Here is a 24824-nt window from a genome sequence, read left to right on the forward strand (position 1 = left end):
TGTACTATTGTAAAATGCATGTATAAACCCAGCCAGACCTAATCAACCATTAGTTTGGACAGCATAGGTCTTAGTCCATTCAACTTTTGTAATCACTTGTGACAATGAACAAGTGTATAAATCTTTCTGTTCTCTTATTTTTCTTTCTGTACCTGATTTGGCATTGAATTCACCCACTCTAATTTGCACCTCCGCCTCAGTCCTTAAGCTGTTCATTCACAGTCTAATTGGTTGAGGAGAAGTACAGTGGCTATCCCTTTTTGCTCAAGTCCCAGATGTCCTGTTGCCCTCGCTGTGATGTTATCAGCTCACACTTTCAGCAACTTGCTGTGCAAGAAATTTAAAAACCTAAACTTGCCCTTGCAAGTTTAATTTAATTAATTAGATGCCCTGCCACAGCAAATTATTACCCTATATGTTTTGGACACTTAATAGCTATTAACAGCAATAATATCTTTATTTGCATAATATTATTCAACATTACAAAATGAAACAACAGCATAAAACAATTTCAGGATGAAAAATCCTCAGGAAACTAAGGCTACCCCAAGCCCTAATGAATTGCTTCTACTTGTTGACTCTGTTTCTTCACAATTCATTTGGGTGTAGCACAGCTTCTCCCACTAAGCTGTGTCATCTAATAAACAACATGATGTGTTCTTTTTTGGTCAGCTGGGTGTCTAGCATATGGAAACCCAGCATTATGTATAATAATCTCCAAACCAAGGTATTGAGAAATACAGACAAGTATGGCCTGATCACCAAAACCATTCACCCTACCTCCACAGAGCAAAGGTAAGTTTCCTGCTGTTTGTCTGGTTGGGCCCCCCTACCACTTAGGGTATTTGTTTGCAGTTTTATCTGGAACTGAATGGGAAGAATCCGAGGTCTACCCCTCCAAAAATAAATAAGTCAGGCTTGCTGGCCAATTATCATAAGTGTCCTAGAGTATTGCAGGCCAGCTAGCTGAGGTGTTGTATTACCAACTACGCCACTGTTGATTGATTTGGTTCTGATATTCCATTGCCAGCTGTGTTGTCTTGGATCAATCTCAATCCCAAAGGAGCCCTGCTTATCTCCTCAGAATGGCCATTGCTTGGTTATTAGACAACTGACAAGTGTCAGTTTGAGCCCTCAGCAGATAGAATGTATTAGGATCTCTTCACGAGCAGCATGGCAAATGGTGCACCTCACCATACAATGTGTGGGCACATGGCCAACATCACCCTGACCATTGCATGGATATAATCTGTAGCCCATTGTACATTGATGATGATTGTACTTCTGTCACACCCAAGAAACTTCAGCTTTCGGGCTGATGAGACTCCTGTGCATTAGCATAGCGATGAACAAGCATAGTTCTGTTACACAATCAAACAACCGCAACAATTTGTCCTTAAATTGTGTCTTTAAATCAGTAAAAATTACTAAGGACACTTCACGGGAGCATTATCAAACAAGATTTAACATGAAGCCACATGAGGAGATATTAGGATAGGTGACCAAAAGCTTGGCCAAAGAGGTAGAGTTTAAGGAGCATCTTAAATGTACAGTGTGCGCTGCCTTGAAAAGTAACGTCTTGGTTCGTGCAGATTCTTTCCATGTTGATACCTTTATATCTACTCCTAATCATAGCAATATTCATTAGATGTAAGCAAATCGATATCAACCACGGAAAAAAAAACCTTTCTGCCGATATGTTACCTGAACATCAGGACTGCATTTTAATGCGTTGATGTTAGTCAACTGCATATAACAAATGCTGTATTGCCAGTTAACCTTCCACCATCAAACTAGTCAATGGATGGTCTATGCCATGAAATTCTGTGCCAAGGTAATCAGTGCCCATTATATGATACAGTAACATGGGGGCATAATTCAACATTTAGCAGTAAATCAAAGTTTAAGATTGTCAGTCGGGCTCGCAGTGTGGCACATTTGCGTGTACTGGAAGCTACATATATTAATACACAGGGCCCTGTTCTTTGCAGACAGAAAGAATATGTACAAACATTGCTCCTGTTTCAGCTGAACCAAATAAGTGATAGCCATTCGCTGTTTCATTCCTCAGGGAATGAAGAGTCAAGCTGCCTGGTTTAGATTTTAAACAAAGCTTGGCAATTAACTGTCAGTCACCGTAAACTAGTGCATTCGCCATGGCAACACCTCTACCAATCAAAGTTCACTTGCCAACCAATCAGTACTCTCTTCTCATGCAGTATAAGTTGTTTTCCCTTACATTGGTATTCTTGCGATTGTCCTGATGAGTGCAAGGTGAAAAGCTTCGACAACATGTCTCTATTTTCAGCTCAAATCAAAATTTCTTGCATCTACAAATGTTTCAAAATAATTCCCAGAAATGTCGGTCTACAGGTTTTGTTAATTTGATTTCTAGATGCGGTTTCAATATATTGAGCAATAATAAGATCCATGTGCACCTGTGTGTTACAGCAACATATTAAGTTGCAATACAGATCTACTTACCGACCACTCAGTTTATGTCTTAACTGTCAAAATCATTACTTCCGTGCTTCTTCCTAATTGCGCAGCTATTTTTTGCTGACAATTTGTGATCAGTTAGCAAATGCAAACAGTAGGACAAAAGCCAAATCTGATGATTCTTTTCCCGCACCACTAATTGTATGAATTTTTCATGTGTTTATTCTGTAGGAGAGAGAATGAAATGAGGATCCCTAATGGTTGGCTGTGTCATTTGGCTCCTGAAATTATTCAACAACTTTCTCCCTCCACGGATGAAGACAAACTCCCGTTCTCCAAGCAATCAGATGTATTTGCATTTGGGTTAGTTCACTGCTGTATCATAAAACAAGCACTGTGGTGGCTGGTTTAAAAACATTATTTTAATAAATTGAACAAAACAATACTAGAGGAATAGGGATAGATTCTGAACGTGCCTTAACTTCAGAACTGTGTGTTGATGCTGTGAGCTTGTCAGTTGCATGTGACACATGCTGTATTGCCAATTAACCTCTCACCATCAGATTCATCAATGGGATGGTCTATGCCACTGTTTCTCAAATGGGGTCTCACTGGGGGTCCATAGAGACTTTCCAGGGGATCTGTGAAGTAACGTGAAAGTATTTACTGATCAGGGCTGCCTTTAAGGTTGGGCAAGGTGGGCAACTGCCAAGGATACTGTTGTCAGGGCTTGGTTCTCACTTTGCCACTACATAGCCACTCAGGACCCATAAGCACTTTTACATTATTCCATGGACTCCTGGAAAGTTTCCACAAACTTCCAATGGTGCGTGGACCCCAGTTTGAGAACCACTAGCATAGATCCCATCCCATTGACTGGTTTGATGGTGGGAGGTTAACCCGTTCAAAACTGGCATTGTGGATCAACCCCACATTATAGAAACCATACAATTTTCATTCCCATTATTATAATATTCTATAATGGGCAGGGAAGATAAAAATTAACCCCATAGTTTCCTTTCAATGATAATTGTCCAAAGTTCTTGAAGTCTGTTTTTAAAAAGTAACATAAATCAGGAAAGATATCAGTTCGAATTTTTGTGAAGCATAATGGATCTCTTGTTCCATGGAAGATAAATTTATCTAAAACCCTTTGTATTTGTTCATCTACAAGATTTTCTGCCAGCATTGGCTGCCCAGGTATCCCAGCAACAGATGCAAGTGCTGCTCTTCAGCAACCTATAAAATTTCTCTTAAATTTTGTGACATCACCTTTGCAAATTATGTAACTATTCGCATTGTTATAAAATAAGTCAGGTGCAATGAGAACCTAGTACTGAATGCAGAGTATATTATTTTTATAAAATGTTATTTTAAGCAATTGGATAGCAGGAGCAATTTAAGCAATTTGATACCTATTTTGATGAGGTTGAATTCGATACATTAAAATGAAACCTTTGTTCACTGCCTATCCAATAATTACCCTTTAGAGTTTGTGAAAACAGCTGAAAGTATTTTCCTCCTACCCAAACAATCCAGCACAAAAACTTTAATGAATATATACAACACGAAAGGAATTGCAGTATGTTACACATGTTACCAGCCCATGTCAGGCACTACTGCATTCGTCACTTTAGATATTACTGCTGTAGAGATGTGTGTAAATCCAGGTATTATCTCCCTGAAAATAAATGTAAAAGATATTACATTACCAAGTGATTTCTTCCAAAAGCATATATTGTGTAAATGTGAAAATAGTGAATATAACTCCTTTATTCAAAAAGGGAGGGAGACAGAAAGCAGGAAAATACAGGCCAATTAGCTTAGCCTATGTCATAGGGAAAATGTTGGAAGCTATTATTAAAGATGCTATAGCAGGACACTTAGAAAAATTCAAGGTAATCAGGTAGAGTCAACATGGTTTTGTGAAAGGGAAATCATGTTTAACCAATTTATTGGAGTTCTTTGAAGAAGTAACATGTGCTGTGGATAAAGGGGAACCAGTGGACGTACTGTACTTAGATTTCCAGAAAGCACTTGATAAGGTGCCACTTCAAAGGTTAATGCGAAAAATAAAAGCTCATGGTGCAGGGGATAATATATTGGCATGGATAGAAGATTGGCTAGCTAACAGAAAACAGAGTAGGCATAAATGGGTCATTTTCTGGTTGGCAAGATGTAACGAATGGTGTGTCGCAGGGATCAGTGCTGGCACCTCAACTTTTTACAATTTATATAAATGACATAGATGAAGGGACCGAAGGTACGGTTGCTAAATTTGCTGGTGACACACAAATAGGTAGGAAAGTAAGTTGTGAAGAGGACATAAGGAGGCTACAAAGGAGTACAGATAGGTTAAGTGAGTGGGCAAAGATCTAACAAATGGACTATAATGTGTGAAAATGTGAAATTGTCCATTTTGGCAGGAAGAATAAAAAAGCATATTATCTAAATGGTGAGAGATTGCAGAGCTCAGAGATATAGAGAGATCTGGGTGTCCTAGTGCACGAATCGCAAAAGATTCGTATGCAGGTACAGAAAGTAATTATAAAAGCATATAGACTGTTATCGTTTATTGTGAGGGGAATTGAATACAAAAGTAGGGAGTTATGCTACAGTTATGCAGGGCATTGATGAGACCACATCTGGAGCACTGTGTACAGTGTTGGTCTCCTTATTTAAGGAAGGATGTAAATGTGTTGGAAGCAGTTCAAAGGTTGACTAGACTAATACCTGGGCGGGTTGTCTTATGAAGAAAGGTTGGACAGGCTAGGCTTATATCCACTGGTGTTTAGAAGAGTAAGAGGCGACTTGATTGAACTATAAAAGATCCTAAGGGGTCTTGGCAGGGTGGATGTGGAAAGGATGTTTCCTCTTGTGGGAGAATCTAGAACTAGGGGTCACTTTTTAAAAATAAGGGAATGCCCATTTAAGACAAAGATGAGGAGAATTTTTTTCTCAGATGTTCATGAGTCTTTGGAATTCTCTTCCTCAAAAGGCAGTGGAAGCAGAATCTTTGACAGAGGTAGAGGTCGATAGATTCATGATAAGGGGGTGAAAGGTTATCGGGGGTAGGCGGGAATGAGGAGTTGAGGTTACAATCGGATCAGCCATGATCTTGTTGAATAGTGGAGCAGGCTCAAGGGGCTGAGTGGCCTACTCCTAATTCATATGTTCTTATGTATGTTCGTATGGCTGAAGATAGTGTTCAATGCAAGGCGCAGGTAAGAAACTAGAGTGAATTTTGTACTCTTTAAAAAAAAATCTTTTGTATGACAAGTGATTAATCCATAAAAAATACAAAGAGTATATCAGTACATTTTAATAAGGTTAATTGAACCAGATATTATATGGGTTGTCTATTCTGTGCTTTGGCTTTATTGATTCAAGTCTTCATGTTGATTTTCTATGAATAATGTGATGGGAATTTTATATTTTGAGTTTCAGTTAAAGTCTCTTATTTTTATATAAAATAATACTGAAAATTTCCTATTGTAGTTTCCATGGCAGAATTCCAAATTATTTAAGTACCAATGAAATGGTCAATAGAAACCAGCACAGAAACATTTATCAGTATAATGTGAAATGTATTAAAATGCTGGAAGTTGCAATAGAAATGAAAAGATTTGAATTGTAGATCCCTCTTGTTTTCCTTTTAATTTCTGTTACGACCAAGGGGGAGCAGTGTGCAGTCTTTCTCTAGTTCCACTTCTCCACAGGTTACAACATATATTTAAATGTTTACCCAGTTACCGATATGGTCGATTATATACTCTACTCTTTATCCCAGAATAAAATACACCAACCAGGTTTCTTCAATAAACAACAAAATTATCAGTTTATTATAAAACAAGACTTATCCAGTAAAGATGCAAAGCATTAACGCACAGTTTGAAATATGAATGTAAATAGATATTGCCTTCTAGATACCCAACACACTTGCACGCACAAACCGGTTAGATAAAAAAAAATTTCTCTGCAGAGGTCTTTTACAAAAAAAGACAAAAAAGAATACTTTGGCCAAATATTTGTTAACTCTTGAAGAAAAAGCATAATATATGTTGTGTCCCAAATGATGTACAGTCTGGCGTCTGAGTACATGTACGTGGGTCACTGGGATCTTTTCTGGAGCAGCTTTTTTCAGCCAGCATCGAGAATTAATCTGGCAGGCTTTCTAGTAGCTTCTCAGGAGAAATACAGTATCAGGGGTTTTAGCTATCATGCACTGGAATTTTTGCAGTGTTTCTCAAAGAGCTGCAGAAAGATGAGCTGGGTGTTTCTTTAAGCAGGCTACAAACTCAACTGACATTCAAAACAGTCTACACCTCATCCAGAAAGTCAAAACCTCCTGACCACCAATAAATCTTGACATGTCCCTTCTCGGTAAACATCTCCCTCAAGTCACCAAGGCTTCTGTTGTTTATTTAACTTAAGGCATGTGACATCCAGTAAAGGTTTGTTTTCAAACAAAACATCGTGTCTTCCCAGTTACCCTTGTAGAAAAAAAATACATCCATGGAATCTTTTCAGTTTCCCAAATGAGCCAATGTCCACAATCTTTATCGTAAGTCCTCAAAACATCTCAAGAGCGGAGCACCTTCATAACATTTTCAACACATTTAAATCATAGAATGCATTTTATTAGCAACTATCCCAAATATATAAACCATACATTGCATAGTCAGAGCAGTTTTAGATGTTGCAAGTGCAACAGGGTTTTAATTTAGTCTTTCTCCTGCTGTAGCCTATTACAAAGATTCAAATAGAGATTTTGGGGGTTTCTTTTCCTACCTAGTGGGAATGAGTGACATGCAATAAAACCTGTTGCAATTCTAGGGGCTGGATTTAGTTGCACTGATGGGGCCCCCGGCACTGGGCCGAAAAGGCGGTAGGAACTCCGCCTCAGCCTCTCGGAGTACCCGCAGCTCAATTCAACGGCGCTCATGCACTTAAGTGCCCGCTGCTGGGATCCCCATCCCTTTAAAGACGGCAGCTCAGTACTATCGGCACCACCACCAGGAGTGGAGGCCACTGCCGGTACTACAGGAAGCCTGGGACCAGACCCAGTGCTGGAGTCCGGGACCAAAAGTAAGTGAGGCCGGGTAGCCAGGGCCAGTCCAGCAGTCCCCAGTGATGTTGGGGGGGGGGGGGGGGGGGGCGGTGCGGTGTGCAGGGTGGGCATTGAAGTGCTGGGGGTGCAGAGTATAACAGGAGGTGGGATGTTTGCCGGAGGGGGCCCTCCATAAGCCACAGATTGTCCACGGAGTAGGCCCCCGCCCCAACCAATCTACAGGGAGGTTGCTTCGTTTCACTGTACAACCTCCCCACATGGCTTAATTCCAGTGGCAGCAGGAAGAGGCCCTTAAGTGGTCAGTAATTGGCCTCTGGGCAGGAAGACCGTCTTCGGCCTTTCCCCCCCAACTTTATGGCAGTGCAACGAGAAGGCAATGTGCCCTTCCCCTCCAGCCCCCTTTCGCAATTCTATGGGCCCCCGCCTCCCAGCCCGTCTTCGGGAGCCCATTAAATCCAGCCCTACATGTGTATAAATGTTTTGAAAACACCATATTGATAATGCATTTATTAAATTTTATGACAGAACCATATGGTACGAGTTGCATGCACGTGAGTGGCCTTTCAAGAATCAACCAACAGATGCGATAATTTGGCAAGCTGGGCGAGGCATGAAGCCTAGTCTAAGTCAAATTGGCGTGGGAAAAGAGATTTCGGTATGTAGAAGCCATTGGTTAGCTAATATTATTCAGTAAACTTAAAGTACTACAAAGCAATTTTACAACATATTTCCAATTTACTTGTAATTAGACTATTTTCCTTTATAAACTGGCACCAATACATTAATACACTATGCCACCAATGGTAAGATATGGGATTTTCCTCTCCATTTTCTCCACGTGCTGAGTTTCTAATCGCAGCCAAGCTATCATGGAGAGGTGCTGAGTGGAGCTAAGCAAAATTGTATCTCTACTATCCCAGTCTCCTCGTGATTTATTTGAAGCAGCAACAACAAAGCTTTGAAATATATCACCTACCTTACTACTTGGGTTATGGCAAGAGAGCCAAAAATAGATTAAAAATATTTGGGCAAGGGTGCAAAACAATCTGCAGTACATTTTTCTATTTAATGACTATTACTTCTTGTAATTCATATTTGAAAATATTGCTAACACATTAGCATGGCTCAGTGGGCAGCACTCTTACCTCTGAGTCATAAGGCTCTGAGTTCAAGTCCCACTCCAGGGCTTGAGCGCATAAATCATGCTGAGACTCCAGTGCAGTACTAAGGGAGTGCTGCACTGTTGGAGGTGCCATCTTTCAGAAGAAATGTTAAACCAAGGCCATGTCTGCTCTCTAAGGTGGACGTAAAAGATTCCAAGGCACTATTTTGAAGAAGAGCATGGGAGTTATCCCTGGTGTCCTGGCCAATATTTATCCCTCAATCAACATCACAAAAACAGATTATTTGGTCATTATCACTTTGCTGTTTGGGGGAGTTTGCTAGGTGCAAATTGGCTGCCGTGTTTCCTACGTTACAACAGTGACATAGTACTTCATTGACTGTAAAGCCTTTGAAATGTCTGCAAGTCTTTATACTATATTTTTTTGATTGACCTAATTGATGTTATAAAAAGGTGTTGTAGAATAATACGAACAGTTACTAAGCCAGGTATATCTGAAGAGTCAGTGCACACTTTTGTATTAGTACAGTTCTTCCTCTGCATTTGCTGATTATATTCCTATATCAGGTTAAAGGTCACATTTTATCCCTAACATCCTTTTTTGTGGTTGATTAATAGTCAGTGCTTAAGTTGAACTTGCATGCAGTAAAAGTGATGCTGCTTGACCTTAGGTTTACTCTTTCTCCACCTGCCCACCCCTCCCTTCTATCTCACTCCTCGTTTACATGCTCATATATGACTTGGGTCTGTCAGGAGGTTCAAAGGTTACAACCACATTTACTTGAAATGCACAATTTCTTTTGATCTGCATGGCTGTCTTGCTAAGTCTGTATCCTTGAGAACAGTATTGATGAACTTTTGCACCTTTAATTCTTTTGGTAAGGCTAACCATTACCTACCTTTTTCAGCAATAAAGGCCCTTCTCAGGGAAGGGATATGGTAACATCAAACTGCCTTTATCTCCCTTTATGCAGTTTCAGTTTTCTACAACTTGGTAAATATAGTTAAATATCGCTGATTCCAATGGCTAATAATGACTTTATTACATTTGTACCATTTGACAATATAATTTTGTTTTCATAGTGTTGTTTATAAATCCAGTTGATTATATAATGCTGAATTTCCAACAATACCATTTTTGTATTGATGTTAGGTCACCTGTGTCTCACACTACAGATCCCTAGTATAAATCTTTTGAGTTTGTCTTGTGTGGCCAATTTAGCTATATTCCATTTTTAAAACCTGTTAAGGGATGTGTTAGCTTTTGATCTGTGAGCTGGTGAAAATAAATAAATGCATGGTACTGTAATTGATTTTTTTTTTAGCCTCAGTGCATCTGTTATCTGTTTCTGATTGATTCCAGGATATCCTGCTTTTTTGCTGGGCCTATGAGCAGGAAGAGCGTCCCAGTTTCTCGAAGATCGTGGAGCTGCTTGAGAAACTACCGAAGCGAAACCGCCGTCTTTCCCACCCTGGACATTTCTGGAAGTCAGCTGAGTACGTTTCCCTTAGCTCCAACGTGTGAAAGTCCAGATGCATATTGTTGGATTTCGGATGCAGTCTTGCGTTTCATGCATTGCATTGCTTTAGTGTTTCAAACGATTGCTGGACATATCAGATCAATCCTCCAAGGATGCAGAAGTTGGGAATCAGAATCTGAAACTCCAAGTGAGTGTTTTAAACCTCAGTCTTAGCCGAATAAAATCCACAACAGTAGCAGGCACAATTTAGCACGCTCCTTTGGTAGCTACAGCTCCAAGTGCCAGGGATGAAGAGTGCAGAACATGGAAATATCACTTGGTTTGGTTGATGGGATTCTTCTAACTTTGAGCTCTGTACCTAGGCAGGCACAGGAAACGCTCTTGGAGAAAAGGCCAATTGAGTTCAGAACAAAAATTCTCATGAATAAATTGAGTGACATGGTTGCCAAAAACTAAGACTTGCATGATCCTGTGCCTGCTTTGTGTCTATCTGCAAATGAGGAAAGTTCTAACTGCTCAGATGGTCCCTTAAATGGGTAGTAATTAGAAAAAGTGGTCTAATTCACAGGCTGTGGAAACCTGATAAGACCACATCACTGGAACAGGGTGCTGTTGTGACCCAGACAAACATGTGATCCATTATGATTATTGTCCTCTATTATATCACAGTGACTGTGGACCTGTAAGTTGTGATATAAAGTGATTTATATCAACAGTGTAAATCTTATCAGATTTTGATGGTACATGCTAATAATAGAGAACAGCCACAAATTGCACATTGTGCTCCTTGATTAGTCTATGATGGTATGTATATTCAATCCTGTTATACATGGGCTTCAGGAGTTACAAAAGGTCACTACAGGTCTTGATCATGGATCCAAAGATGAGGTAAACTAGATGGGCTGTATGGACTATTCTCATTCCTACCCCTTCAATGAACTTATGTTTTTATCAGTAACTTTTGTTTCCATTCTGATCTACCACCTGTAATCGGAATCTGCTGTACTGAATCTTTATTTCGCCAATCTCTGGAAGATAAACCACAAAAGAACAGCTAATCTTAGTCAGTAATATCTTCCTCCACATTCTGTTACTGCCCTATTAACTACAGGTTCATGCCCCATCTCCTGCTGCTCCCCCTAGCAACTATTGTCCTACCTGGCACTGCATGCCCTCACTGCCACCTGATTGTGTCAACTGCTGCCCTGAAATAAGCAGTCTTTTAATGTCAGCATTTATTTTCATGCAAACATAATGAAGAACACAACCCATTCCTAATACTCAGTCAGTACTTTAATTATAAATCTCTGCCATAGATACTTTGGTTCGGTAGTTCCTTGTGATAATTCATTCAATATACCAGCAAAGTCACATTCTTGTACTGCGTGGCATTTCAGAAGTACTAGTTTTTCATTATTTCTGAGGTATTTTTATGTACTTTTCCTACATGTTTAACTTTATTAAAACGTCTTAGCATTTGGATTTTTTTTGTAGTTTAATGGATTTTTTCTTTTGATCATTGAAGTTTAACTTTGCAAGTGATTGATACCAGTATTGTGAAACATGGTCACATGGATGAAGTTATAGTTCCCTAAAAAAGTGTTATTATCAAGCACTGCAATTTTATCAATTCTTTTCCACAATAGGGTTGAACTTCTGAATGCACACTAACTATGAAGCTTCTGTGGATAGAGAAACCTTGCATTTATATAGCACTTGCCATGTCCTCAGCACATCCCAAAGTGCTTTATAATCAGTGGATTACTTTTGAAGTGGAGTCGCAGTTGTCGTGTAGACAAATGTAGCACACAGCAAGTTCCAAACTAACACAGCAAATTCAGTGAATGGCCATTGGTGTTAGTTGAGGGAGGGATGTCGGCAAGGACACCAGGAGCACTTCCTGCTCTTCTTTGAATGGTGCTGTGAGATCTTTTACGTCCAGTTGAATCATTGGTGCAGGCAGATAGTACCTTAGTTAAACATCTCAGCTGAAAGACAACCCCTCCAGCATTGCAGCACTCTCTGAATGCTGCTCTCAAGAGTCAGCCTAGATTATGTTCTCTAATCTGTAGTGGGCATGAACCCAATACCATTTGACTGAGAGGCAGGAGTGCTACCACTGAGCCAAGCTGACAGCACGCATTTAGAAAATCATTCCATGCATGTGATGATGTTGTTTCCATGAAGTATTTCCCATAGTTCATGGAGATTAGATCATCACATTCTAAGTACCTGATCTTTTTTTTTACTTTGAAAGTTTGTTGCGACGAGACCGTTCAAAGCCTGAATATTCTACATCCATAATAGTCGGTTAAATTGCACTAGAACTAGGTACAAAGGAATATAGTGCCACATTCAACATATTCTTTTTACTTGTTTACAAGTTTAATTTTTAATATATGGAATAAAAACATATTAAGAGGTTATGCAGGATATGATTTTTGTGCCATTGATAGCATTGATCATAATTTATTCACAGCAGTGAGTTATCTTCAGCTGACTCATGGGATATAAGTCAAATGCTAAGCATCCCTAACAACATACCACTTAGTCATTTAGTGTAATGCTGACATATTTCCAATAGCTGCAACAATGACTATTCTTAACAAGCTGGCAAATGGAGGACATAACGGAGCAGCTGTAGGTTGTGACTATTCTGATCTGCTAGAAATTTGAAGCACAGGTACAAGGCTCCATTTTTAATCACATTTCAACCCCTGGTGGTTTTGATGCCTTGGTTTTTGAATCATTCAAAGGTTTTCAAGGCTTTAAGTCTTAACACAATCGCAAGACCCAAATGAAACTAATTTGTCCCCTTTCATAACTTGCTTTTTACATTTTCTAATATTGTGTTCAAGAAATTAGTAATAATTTCAATCTGGTTTAGTTTCAGGGTTTAAGTAAGCAATCCAAACTAAATAAGCTAAGCATTTCAAATGTTGGAAGTAGTGTTATATTAAGGCACATATAGGAACATCAGGGATGTTAAATATTTAATATATTTTAATATTAAATATGGAGGGCAGCTATCTGGAGTAACTAACACAATCGTTTAGCATGAGATACTTATGTTAAAGGAAAACAACACATCCCGTGTAAAAATGTCCATAGTAAAAAGTGAAATATCTAAGGAGAAATTGAACAAAGTCAGAAATGGACCCATCAGCATTATAGTTTCAGTTTAAATCTACAAATCCCATGATTTATTTAAAAATAATTAGCTACAGCAATTCATTTTCAGGTGTTAAATTAGAATTTTTCTGAATATAATTTAAAGTAATATATTTAAATTTCTGAATTTTCGTTCAACATTTCATGTTTTGTAGCAAAAATACATTATGGGTTTGTACACTTTCAAGTTTTAGACTGTCAACAGGTCCAGGAACATGTCTGTCTCCTAGGACCAACTGGATTTGTGTGTTTCAGCTCACACAGTTTGATGCTGAAAAAAAAACTAATATTACACTAATATTGCTGAAACTTTGGAGGTATCTTTACTGCTGCAATATTCACCATAACCAACTAAAAACATAATCTTAAATAAACTTAAACACTTAATCTGTTGTCCCACTTGCTCTGTGGTCCCTTCTTGCAACCTCTCTATACATTTTAATTTTAATTGTCATTTTTCCTAATATAATCAATACCAATAATCTGATTTTCTTTCTTTCAAGTTTAAAGTAACTGGCCTACTGTTTCTCCAGCCTCCACTATCCATTTCAGGAGCAGCAACAACTTTGATTAAAAATAACACTGCCTTCTCACTGGTTAAATCCTCAGGTTTTCCCTCAGTGAGTTGTATGTCCAGGATCCAATAATTGGCTTGGGTATATTTGATCAAATCAATCATTGATGCATTTTTTCATGTCAAAGTAGGTGAGAACTGCCGAAACTAATTATTCTCATCAGCAGCCCCCAGAATAGTATGCCCAGATGAGTAAGTTTATTCACAATGCATTGAAGGCCAAGACAAGTGTGTAATGTCTTTGTATATTACGTTATAATTCTATATTATTATACATAAGCCAGAGCAAAAGGAGGTTTCACCATGTTGAAAAAGGACTGATGAGTTGATGCAGATTAAAACTGAGAGAGCAGAATTTACATGCTCTAATAACACATATCTTATTAAAGATTGCATTCACAAAAGCCCTTATCACTGTATCTTCAATCACTTGTACTGCATTTATGCATCTGCTATTGTTAAGCAGGCATTACCTATTTGGCTATGAAATTGGCTCTGTGACGCTGCTGGTGCCGACACTATAGAAGCCCTGATCAGAAAAAATTCGGCTGGAATGCTCCAAGCCACTTCCGGTGCTGAGTGCGCAATGCACCCTTACTAACAGGGCACTAGCATGGGTGTGTCATACATGCACTGGAAGTGTCCAGAGTGGGCAGATCGTGACGTCAAACAGCCTCTAACATTGATTTGATGCCTGATCTGCCATTTTGGCCTGCGCAGGTCCTATTAGCACCCTCTCAGAATCGCTCCCAGCTGAACATGAACTCAGTTGCACGAGGGACTTCCCACTACCATTATTTAAAGGGCCAATCATTCAACTTTCCAGTGAGCTGCTTTTGCTTTAACTTTGCTGGTGCAGAATTAGTAGAAGTACTGTGTTGTGTTATTGGAGGAGTTGTGCTATCCTTTTGGGATTTTTTAAGTTAGTGGTTCTAGATTTTGACAAGGAGGGGAGAGGAGTTGTTTGCCCTGTCAGTAATGGGGCTATAGTTGCAATTCCTCTTGGGATGCAGCATGACTAGGAAATGGAGCACAGGCAGCTTAGAGGGAGGAGGAGGAGGGCTCTCAATAGAAGGCCTTAATCACCAAGGAACACTTCTACCTTCACCTGAGCCAGAAGCAGTGTCTGAGATGCCTGCATTTCAACAAGGAGTTGGTCACTGAACTGTGTCACCTCCTCCAACCCGACCGACAGCCTCACAGCAGAGTGAGGACTGCACTGCCAGTGGCTATCAATGTCACTGTTGTCCTAAATTTCTATGACAATGGATCCTTCCGGGCAGGAGCAGGTGACTTCAGCAACGTCTCAGAGCTTGCTGTCCTTCACTGCATCAGGAAAGTGACAGAGCCCCTGTATAGAGAGCAAGGGGACCTCATTGTCTTCTCGCTGACCAGCAAGAAGCAGGAGGAGGCAGCACCTGATTTTGCCAAGCTGACAGGAATCGCCGTGGTGCAGGGTGCAATCCATTGCATGCATTTGGCTCTACAGGCCCCAGATGTTAATGGGGAGATATTCCGTAACTGGAAGGGCTGCCTATCACTCTATCAACGTCCAGTTGGTGTGCGACCATAACCAGAAGATCCTGTTGCTGAATGCCTGCTATCCTGGCAGCAGCCTCAGCACATTCATGCTGCTGCAGTCAGCCAAACCTGCCATCTTTGTGCCACCAGGAAGAACCAGAGGCTGGCTGCTGGGTGACAACGCCAGACTCTACACCTGACCCTTGAGCACACCACCAACCCCCACCCCCCCCTCCCCCCGCTGCCACCTGACCGTGTGAGGGCAGTGCGCCTATAATGAGAGGCATGCAGCAACCAACAATGTCCTGGAGAAAATCATCATTGTCCTGAAGCAACAGTTCTGCTCTCTGGACTGATCAGGGTGGCGCTCTCCAGTATTCCCCAGAGCAGGTGTCCAAGTTCATTGTAGTATGTTGCATTCTCTACAACCTAGTTATCTTGAGGGCACAGCCCTTGCCACCAGGCTTTCGGAGGTCACCTCGAGAGGAGCAGGAAAAGGAGGAGGAAACAGAGAGGAGGCATCCGAGACCCCATCGCTCTGGATGGGCCGTCTGTGAGAGGATACTGAGACACCGATTTCCCCAGGATGTCATCCCCAAATCACAGTGGCTCAAAAATTCCCCACTTTTCAATTCATCTGCTACGGACCATCATAGCATCCTCTTGGCCAAAATCCTGAAATAAAAGCCCCCAGCAAAAATCATTCCATAACAACTTTATTTAACAACACTTCCAATAATCCATACAAAAATGAACTATTCATCCTTGTGCAGTCCCTTAGTGCCTTTCAAATGGGTGTCTTTGGCTGACCTTGTATTCCTACGCAGTGCTACCCCAGTGGCTGCAGCATGGCTGGTGGAAGGCTGCTCCCTTTCAGTGGAAGAGACTACAGATGGTCTTGCAGGGCGACCTCCAGCATCTCTGGGCCTTGACAACCCAGCTTTGGACTGCACCACCTTGGCATGGGCAGGAGCAGTCTGGGTTGGCAGGCTGAGAGGCAACAGCAAGAGCACTGGCAGAGTGGCAGTTGTGGAAGCAAAAATGCTGTCATCCTGGGAGAGGACAGAAGGTTTGTGCACCATGGATCCACTGGCACTGCTCGTAATCTGTTGGAGGACAAATTGCTGAACTGATGTGACACCCTGCAAGCCCCTATGAGCACTGGAATCACAGTCATGCTGAAAGCAATCTGAGTTTTTATGGCACCAAGCATGAAACTCATTACCTCAGTCTGAGCTTCCACTGCAGCACTGAGACTTTGGGGAGTTTTTGCCTGTGTTGCAATGGAAACTGAGACATCAGCCACCAGATGCTGCATCATAGCTGGGTCTGCAATTGCTGTCTTGGAGGTGGCCAGCATTTCCACACTGAAAAGGACGGGTTTCAATCACTGCACAAAGTTGGAGCCAGAATCCTCCATGCTCCTTGACAGTGGCAACGGGCTGTCTGACATGCCTGCCAATGTACCAAGCATCTTGATGTACATGCTCATCAGCGTTCTCCTGTATGCTGCCCCATCAAAGGCTTCATCTGAGTCCTCTGCAGCAGGACTTGTCAGCGACTTCGCCCTCAGATAAGCTGGCACACAAACCAACCTTTCTCCCTGGCCTGGCTGCAAACCACTCATGCCCAATGACTCAATACGTGCAGATTCTGACTCTATACTACCCTCTAAGGTACGCACAGTGCCAGTACCTGAGTTGGTTGTTGCGACTGTCTGAGCAAGTGATGGTGCTTTTTCATCAGAGGTCAGGTGTAACTGCTGCCCTTCCTCATGAGGTGCAGTTACTGGCCAGCCTGCAGTTCTTGGGTATCTGAAAGCAGAAATGCAGAACAGGAGGGCTAGGAGGGGGGGAAGTAAAAGAGTTGTGATGGAAAGCAAGAGGCGCATGGTCACACCATCTACAGCTTGCACTTAATGCCAGATAGCAGGATGAGAGCAAGGTGGGATTTGAAAAGGACCACAAGGCAGGAATATACTATCATCCTGAACGTTCTTAGCGATGCTGGATACAACAGCCTCAGGCACAGCTGGTCCCATGTTGCAGAGCCCCGTCTCCTCCAGAGGACTCGGGTGGTACAGGCATGCTTCTGCTCTGGTCTGCTCTGTTCTGTTATGGGTCAACTTGTCCTGCAAAAGAGACAGAAGTGAGTGTGGTGCAATGTGTTTGGGTGATGTTTGGCCTGCCAAAGATGAATAACTGGAGATATATGGAAGCAGTAAAGGTAGGTGTGAGGTTTGCAGCATTGTAGGAGCGTGAGGGTAAGGTGGAATATTAGGCATGTGTCCTGATTGCTAGAGATTGTTAATGGATGAGTGATGGGGATGTGGTGCATTGAGCAGCATGAGAGGTTGGTGATGCCGTGGGCAGGGGATGCCATTTGAAGATGCATTCACTGATAACCTGCGTGAGGTAATTGAACTTCTTACAGCACTGCTGCCAGGTACTCGGGGCCGGACTCGGGGAATTGACCTCCCTGGCCACCTTCTCCCATTCCGTTCTCAGGATGTGCCTTGAGGGCCTCCCAGCCCTCTGCAGGAACATTGCATCTCTCCTCCTTTCTGCCTCCTGGGCTAATGCCTTCAGCGGTGCATCAGAAAACCTGGGAGCTCTCTCTTTTGCCTGTTGCTCCATTTGCTGTGCTTCTCCCGCTAGCCAAGTCTTCCTCAGACAGTCTGCAGTAGCTTATGTACAATGTGTGCCTCTCCCCTTTAAGAGGGGTTGGCTACCTTTAAGGCGTACAGGCTAGATGAAACACATGCTAGCCACGTGTGCTGCTGGGCCCCCTATTGAGTGTGCAGCCAGTCAGCAGTGTGTTTTGTACTGGGTTGCACACTGAAATTTGCACTCCGCTTACCTCAACGTGACCAGGCGCAGGGTGTTTGTGCATCATCACCCCCCTGTTTGAAAACAGGCCTTGAGGAATTTTTCCCCCTTTTATCTTTTAAATGGGTTAACACCAGTGAAAAATAGTGCACACATGAATGTAGTTCTGGATATTAAGTATTCATAAGTGAACTTCGCTGACGGGAATTTCTACCCTTTGATAAGTAAGTTAGTATTATCAGATGTTCTTTTTTAGTTGGAACATAAAAGATTTACAGCTCAGTTGCATGTGTCCATCTTTATCATTTTCTGTGGCTGCAATACTTTCAGGGGTTATGTGTTGTGAGTCAAAAATTGTCTTGAAAAGTTACCTCAGCACAGATACTTGTAAATTTTCTTGGTTATCAATAACTGTTAGTATGCTACAATTTAGGAGTAAATATTAAAATATATATAATATACTGTGTCAGCAGTGGAAATTTGTTAGTGAACTGATTCAGGGTCTAAAGCTTATGGGAACAAAACCAGGAGGTGGAAGAAGAACTGGGAGATCACAAGGAAGATGAGGATCACAGAGACAAGACTTCCTCTGGAGTGCTGTTAGGTCAGACTCATTAGTCAACATCAGCAACTTGCATTCATATAGTACCTGTTACTAAGATTAATTATACCAGACATTATGTGGATTATCTGTTCCATACTTTGATTGCAGTGATTCAAGCCTTTACTATTAATAATGTGATGGGAATTATATATTTTGAGTTTCAGTTGAAGTCTTTTATTTTTAAAAACAAAGTTTTACTGAAAAATACCTATTATAATTTCCATGGCTGGATTCAAAATTATTGAAGTACCAATGAAATGGTATTGAAATACCAATGAAGTAATGTCTTTAATGTAGGAAACGTCCTAAGACATTTCAAAGAAGCATAGTCAGACAAAACTTCCATTGAACCGAAGAAGGAGATATTAGGATGGGTGAATAAAGCCTTGGTTAAAGAAGTAGGTTTTAAGGAGGGTCTTCAAGGAGAAGAGTGAGGCAGAGAGGGGAATTCCTGAGCTTAGGTGCTAAGTGTCTTAAGGCACAGTTACCAATGGTGGGGCAAAGGGAGTGGCCAAAATTTTAAAAGTCACACAATGATGATCTGTGTGTCACTGTAAGTCAGTGAGCACAGGGGTGATAGGTGAGTGGGACTTGGTATTGATTAGGATATGTTCAGCAGGGTTTCAGATGAGCTAAAGTTTATGGAGAGTGAAAAATAGGAGGCTGGCCAGGAGAATATTGAAATAGTCAAATCTGGTAGTAACAAAAGCATAGATGAGTGTTTGAGCAGCAGATAAGCTGAAGCAAGGGCAGAGTTGGGCAATGTTACAGAAGTAGGCAGTTTTTCTGATGGAGAGGGTATGGGGTCAGAAGTGCAGCTCAGGATCAGATAGAAGATCGAGGATGCAAACAGTCTGGTTCAACCTGAAGACAGTGACTAGAGCGGTAAGGAATCAATGGCAAGGGAACGGAATTTGTGGTGGGTGCCAAAGGCAATGGCTTTAGTCATCCCAATGTTCAGCCTCTCCTATCCCGATCTTTATCACTATCCTCTGCAGCTGGTAGCCCATAGGTGCTCCACGTAACCTCTTATGCAGCTAATGATCCATCTTGAAAAACATACTTGTGTGCAGTATCCATAGAAACATGCAGATGTAATTACCCAGTTGATACTGTGTCTCTCGCCTAATTTGTACAAGATATTCAAGATGCCTCTTGATTAACCATCTTCGATACATCCTAGCTACTGTTGCTTGGAACCTGTTGGGTTCAGTGCCAATTACTTTCAAAATGAATATTATAAAATAGAGATCAACAGATTCACAGGGCATGACTTTATTCCTGGTATTCTATGCCTGCCTTTATTATTTAGGGAGATTGTGCTACCACCGCACTGAAAAGGCGATGAGTGTATTTCTGGCTGGTTATTGTATCCCATACTCCTCAGTTGAACCTGTTAGTAAAAATCCAAAAAATGTCAACATACTAACAGACTGTGCTGAATAGAGTGCACAGACAAAAGATGCAGTATCAACTTAAAAATGATAATCAGTGATTATTACAGCATCATAAGAGTCCGTTAAACCGTATTAAACACCAGTGTGTGAATTCCTGCTTTTCCTGCGATGTTATTTTAAATACTTTTCATTCCAGTCCAAGTTTATTTCATACATTTTTTTCACTCTACCATGTTGTTAAGAACAGCAAAAGCTGGCTGCTATTTTGAATGGCTGATAATGTTATTCAAACACAATTAATTGACAGAGGTTCTGCTTTTCTAATGTCAGCGTTCATTATTGCTGTCTTTTAGGATCAGGAAGGTGGCTATTAATTGTGCATTTTCTATGAATTATCCTATTGTTCTGGCTTGCAGTTAAAAAAAATATTTAGCATTAAAATTGCTCTACGGACTGTGTGGATCTTACAGATTAAATGGGTTGGCTTTCTGTTTTCCCTTTAAGTTTTTACATGAGATACAAAGAAAACAGCACAGGGAAGAAGATTTTGTAATGGGCAGTTGGAAAAAAATGGCAAGTTATAAAAGTTAAGACATTGTTGATCTTTTAGTATAAAAAGCATTTATTAAGATGAAATAGAAAAAAAATCATGAACATCAGTAGAGTTGCAATTCATCTCCACTGATCAAAGCTCAAAAAGATGAAGTACAGACATTTGATTTACCTCTTTCTATGAACATCCTGTTACTGTATATATATATATATATATATATATATATATATATATTTATTCTGCTTTACAATCACTAGGTGGCATGGCTCTATACACAACAGTGACCCAATTTCTTAAGCCTAAATTTAACAGTAAGGATTCTGCACACACAGCTTTGCTCTTGGGGCTATCAGCGAATTTCATTTTACTTCAATTGGTAAAACTGATTCTACTTCCATATAAACACAATGTTCTGATCAGTGCGCTGCTTTTACATGAAGCAGAAGTCCCCAGTGAAATTGTGGGAACATTCGGCTTTCAAACACTGGTTTCTGTGAATGCAATTATTTTTAGGAGCAACAAAAAGTAAATAACAGTCAGCTACAATGCTCTTGCATTAAATCCTTTAATGCTGTTCAAGCAACTAGCAAACCCTCAACCCAATGTCCAAATTCCTTCATCCATTTGTACAGTGCGCAGTATTTGAAAGACTTACATAAAGACACAATTAAACATTGAGTCCTGCCAATGCTGGAAGCCACTGTAATGAAGCAATGAGAGGGCTGTTTTTTTGTTTTGATGAGGAAAGGCAGCGTCCAATACGCAAAGAAGATACCAAATGTACCAATGTGTCACTGACAGAGTGAAATAAAAACAGAAAATATTGGAAAAATGCAAGAGGCCCATCAATGTTTTAATAGGCTAATTATTGGTCAAAACTGGAGAGTGGGCAATAAGCTAGAAGGAATGAACTACAGGTAAAACAAATCGTCACCGTTGTAGCTACTGTCACTCCTGTTAAGAGCAGCTAATGAAAACATCATTCAGCTTTGTTGTTTGCCCCTACCTTGTTTGTTTCTCTCAGTCCTACAAAGGGCCTGATTTATCTCCCAGCTTCCAGATGAATGAAGGCCCTACACCTAAATTGTTAGCCTGTCTCTTCCCCTTCTAGTTGCTAATCGACCTTGTGTGTGCCTCCAACATTTTCTGTTTATATTTCAGATCTCCAGCATTGCCAGTTTTCTTTTTCTTTTTATCTTCACTGACAGAATGAACTCTGTCTCAGTGACATAAGGGGCACAGCAAGAAATCGAGAAGAAGCTGTATTACTTAAAGAAGGGTCCAAAGGTAAGAAGTGTATATTGACTGAAATAGCAGCACAGAGCAATTGTGGACATGAAGGAGTGTTGTCATTAAAATTGTTTGTGAAATGTAATATGCTGAAAATTATACATCAGGATGTAGCAAGGAATGGTTTAACAGTGAAAATAGCTGGGGTTATATAACTTGCATTATTGGATCAATAATATATACTTGGCACAGCACTGCCAAAGCCTCGACTCTATGCACCTGCATAGGATGGAACCAACTTCATGGAATGCAGGGTCAACTTACTGACTACCACTACCCAGCACATAGTGCATGACACACAGTGAGAATGCCACAGTGCATGTGAACAGTACATTGGGCAGCAGAGGCAAAAGGTTGCTGGCTGCCTCAACGTTACATTATTTTCCCCTTTATGATCCCTGGTGACTTATGGCCCTTAATGAATGGGACTGCTGATGGATGAATAAAAACTGTTCTTCTAATGAAGCATAGTCCATTATTAGGGAACGGCCCAAGATCTGAATGACTTACCTGCAAGTCACATTATGAGAAGGCCCTCTGTTAATGCTCTTGGTTTGCAAGTTTTGCTGTTATCACCTAAGTGAACTTTGCCCACAGTTTCTCATTGCCCTGCACACTGATCAGCCATATAGTGGGATGTTTGGTACCTCAGAAGAGGTAGATCCCATATTCCCACTCCCAGTAATGGTGCTGTTCCCCATAACATCCCTAATGAAGGTTATAATGAGAGAATGAACATATTGCAGGAAAGGATACCAAAATAACCTACCTATGTCAATTTTCTGCCTCTATACACCACTGACCACCTCCAGGCGCTTACCCATTGTCTCTCGAGATAAGGAGGCCAAAGATAAAGATACTTAATACATTTTCCTCACCGGGCTTTCAGAGATTGGTTCTTCAATACACAGAGTGTACCGTCCACACATCCTGATACATTTTTTTTTGTCATGACACATGTGACCTGGGAATTGATGCTGAAATGTTTATGTGTATCTGAGCATTGCTGTTATGACACCTTTAGTCATGGCAGTAGTGAACAATTTCACAGAAACGACTCCATGCATTTAACAAGATGGAAGAGGAGACAACTAACTGATCAATATTGCTAGACCTGTGAAAAAGTGGGGAACACTGATGTTGGCTTATGGGAAGTTGATATTGTCAACAGCTTGTGAACTGTGCGACTACTATTAACAGCACTCAATTAAGATAAAAATGTCTATTTTGTTTTGGAGAGAGCTTGAAGGGCAGTGCAGATGTACAAACATGTACAATATTAATCATCTATCGGATGATTTGCATTTATTGCATTAACATGCCCATACATGCAAACTCACGGGGCAATTTTAACCTAAATCACCAGGTGGGAAATCCACAGGATACGCTGGAACGCCGGTTGACTTCAATGGTGAGTAAAATCAGCATTGCAATCCATCTAATCAGTTTCCCAACAGATGAGTTAGGTTAAAATTGCCCCCATAATGTACAATCTGCTCCCTTCGCAGAGCAAGTACATCCCAGTGGGCTTCCAGGTGCACCCAAAGAACATTACATAGCTAAGGACCCACAGTCACCAACACTGACATACACACAGGAGCAATATCTGGGAGTAACTGCAGTCTGCCATCAAGCTGATGCCAGTAATCAATACCCCATTCTCCTTCCTTCTGTTGTGATCCTACCTACCACGCCCCTCCCCCCTCCCTGCTGAGCAGTTTTGTTGGTTGCCATTACCTTCATCATAAATTCTGCTAGTGCATTCCACAGCCTCACAAGTTATGAGTCATTGCCCTCTGTGTTTAAAAACGTTCCCCTGCTCTTGATTCTAAATCTCTTACATTTAATCTTAATTCTATTTCCTCTCATTATCTTTCTATTAGTCTGTTCTAATCCACTCTGTTCCATCCCTTCAGAATTTTAAACAGCTCTATCATATCAGCCTATAATCTTTACTGTTCTAATGACAACAGCTCCAATATTTAACGTCTTTCTCGGTGTTTGCATATCCTTATACCAGGCAGCATCCCAATGAACCAGTGTTGTATGCTTTCTATTGCTTCAACGTTTTTCTCTTGGTGTTGAACCCAAAATTGCACAAAGTACTCCAACTGTGATATTACCATAAGCTTTATATAGATTCACCATTGCATCTTGACTTTTATATTCCATGTTTATTGCCATAAAACTCAGCATTCCATTAGCGTTTTGTGGCCTTATTCACTTGAGGGGCTGCTTTTAATGCCTTGTGAACCTGAACCCCAAATCCCTCCACTCTTTATGTCACACTACATTCCCCCATTCAAAATATATTTTTTTCTTTTCATAGCCAAGATATACCACCTTACTAACATTGAATTCCATCTGCCACTTTTTTGCTCATCCCATCACCTCATTGCTATCCCCATGTAGCATCCTTTGATCCCCTATTATTGGATGACTCTAATTATTTTCTCTTTATCTGGATATTTAATGATTTGATCTTTAATTAATAATTCCAACATTTTGCCTACTGTAGATGACAAACCAACTTGGTGGCAATTACCCAAGTTAGCCCTGTCTCCCTTTCTAAAAATGGTTACTACATTGGCCACTCTTCCAGCACACATCCATTCCCAATAGATCACTCCTAGGGCTTTTGCTATTTCTTCTCTCATGATTTTGGATGTATCTCATCAGGTCCACAACACTTTGGGCTGAATTTTACTAGCCCTCCGGCTTCAGGGGTAATGGCGTGGGGGCCCGGAAAATTTCTCCGGGGGAGATCTGCCA

General features: G+C 40.8%; 1 protein-coding gene across 2 annotated transcripts in view; it reads left to right on the plus strand.

Annotated features, from left to right (window-relative positions):
* Nucleotides 1-22140, plus strand: part of ksr2 (kinase suppressor of ras 2) — a 490636-nt gene extending 468496 nt beyond the window's left edge. The window contains exons 18-21 of one of the 2 annotated variants that reach the window (XR_010977280.1): nt 2671-2802; nt 8036-8165; nt 9997-10301; nt 21924-22140. Coding sequence is in view for 1 of the 2 variants with exons in the window: in XM_068055178.1 (XP_067911279.1) it covers nt 2671-2802; nt 8036-8165; nt 9997-10158 (424 nt within the window). In the remaining variant the exon portion in view is untranslated. Of the gene's footprint in view, nt 1-2670; nt 2803-8035; nt 8166-9996; nt 11580-21923 lie in introns of those variants that run through there. The other variant, XM_068055178.1, reaches the window with a different exon arrangement.
* Nucleotides 22141-24824: the final 2684 nt, after the last annotated feature.

Source organism: Heterodontus francisci, chromosome 23 (genome assembly GCF_036365525.1).
Source record: "Heterodontus francisci isolate sHetFra1 chromosome 23, sHetFra1.hap1, whole genome shotgun sequence".
In the NCBI taxonomy this organism is placed as follows: domain Eukaryota; kingdom Metazoa; phylum Chordata; class Chondrichthyes; order Heterodontiformes; family Heterodontidae; genus Heterodontus; species Heterodontus francisci.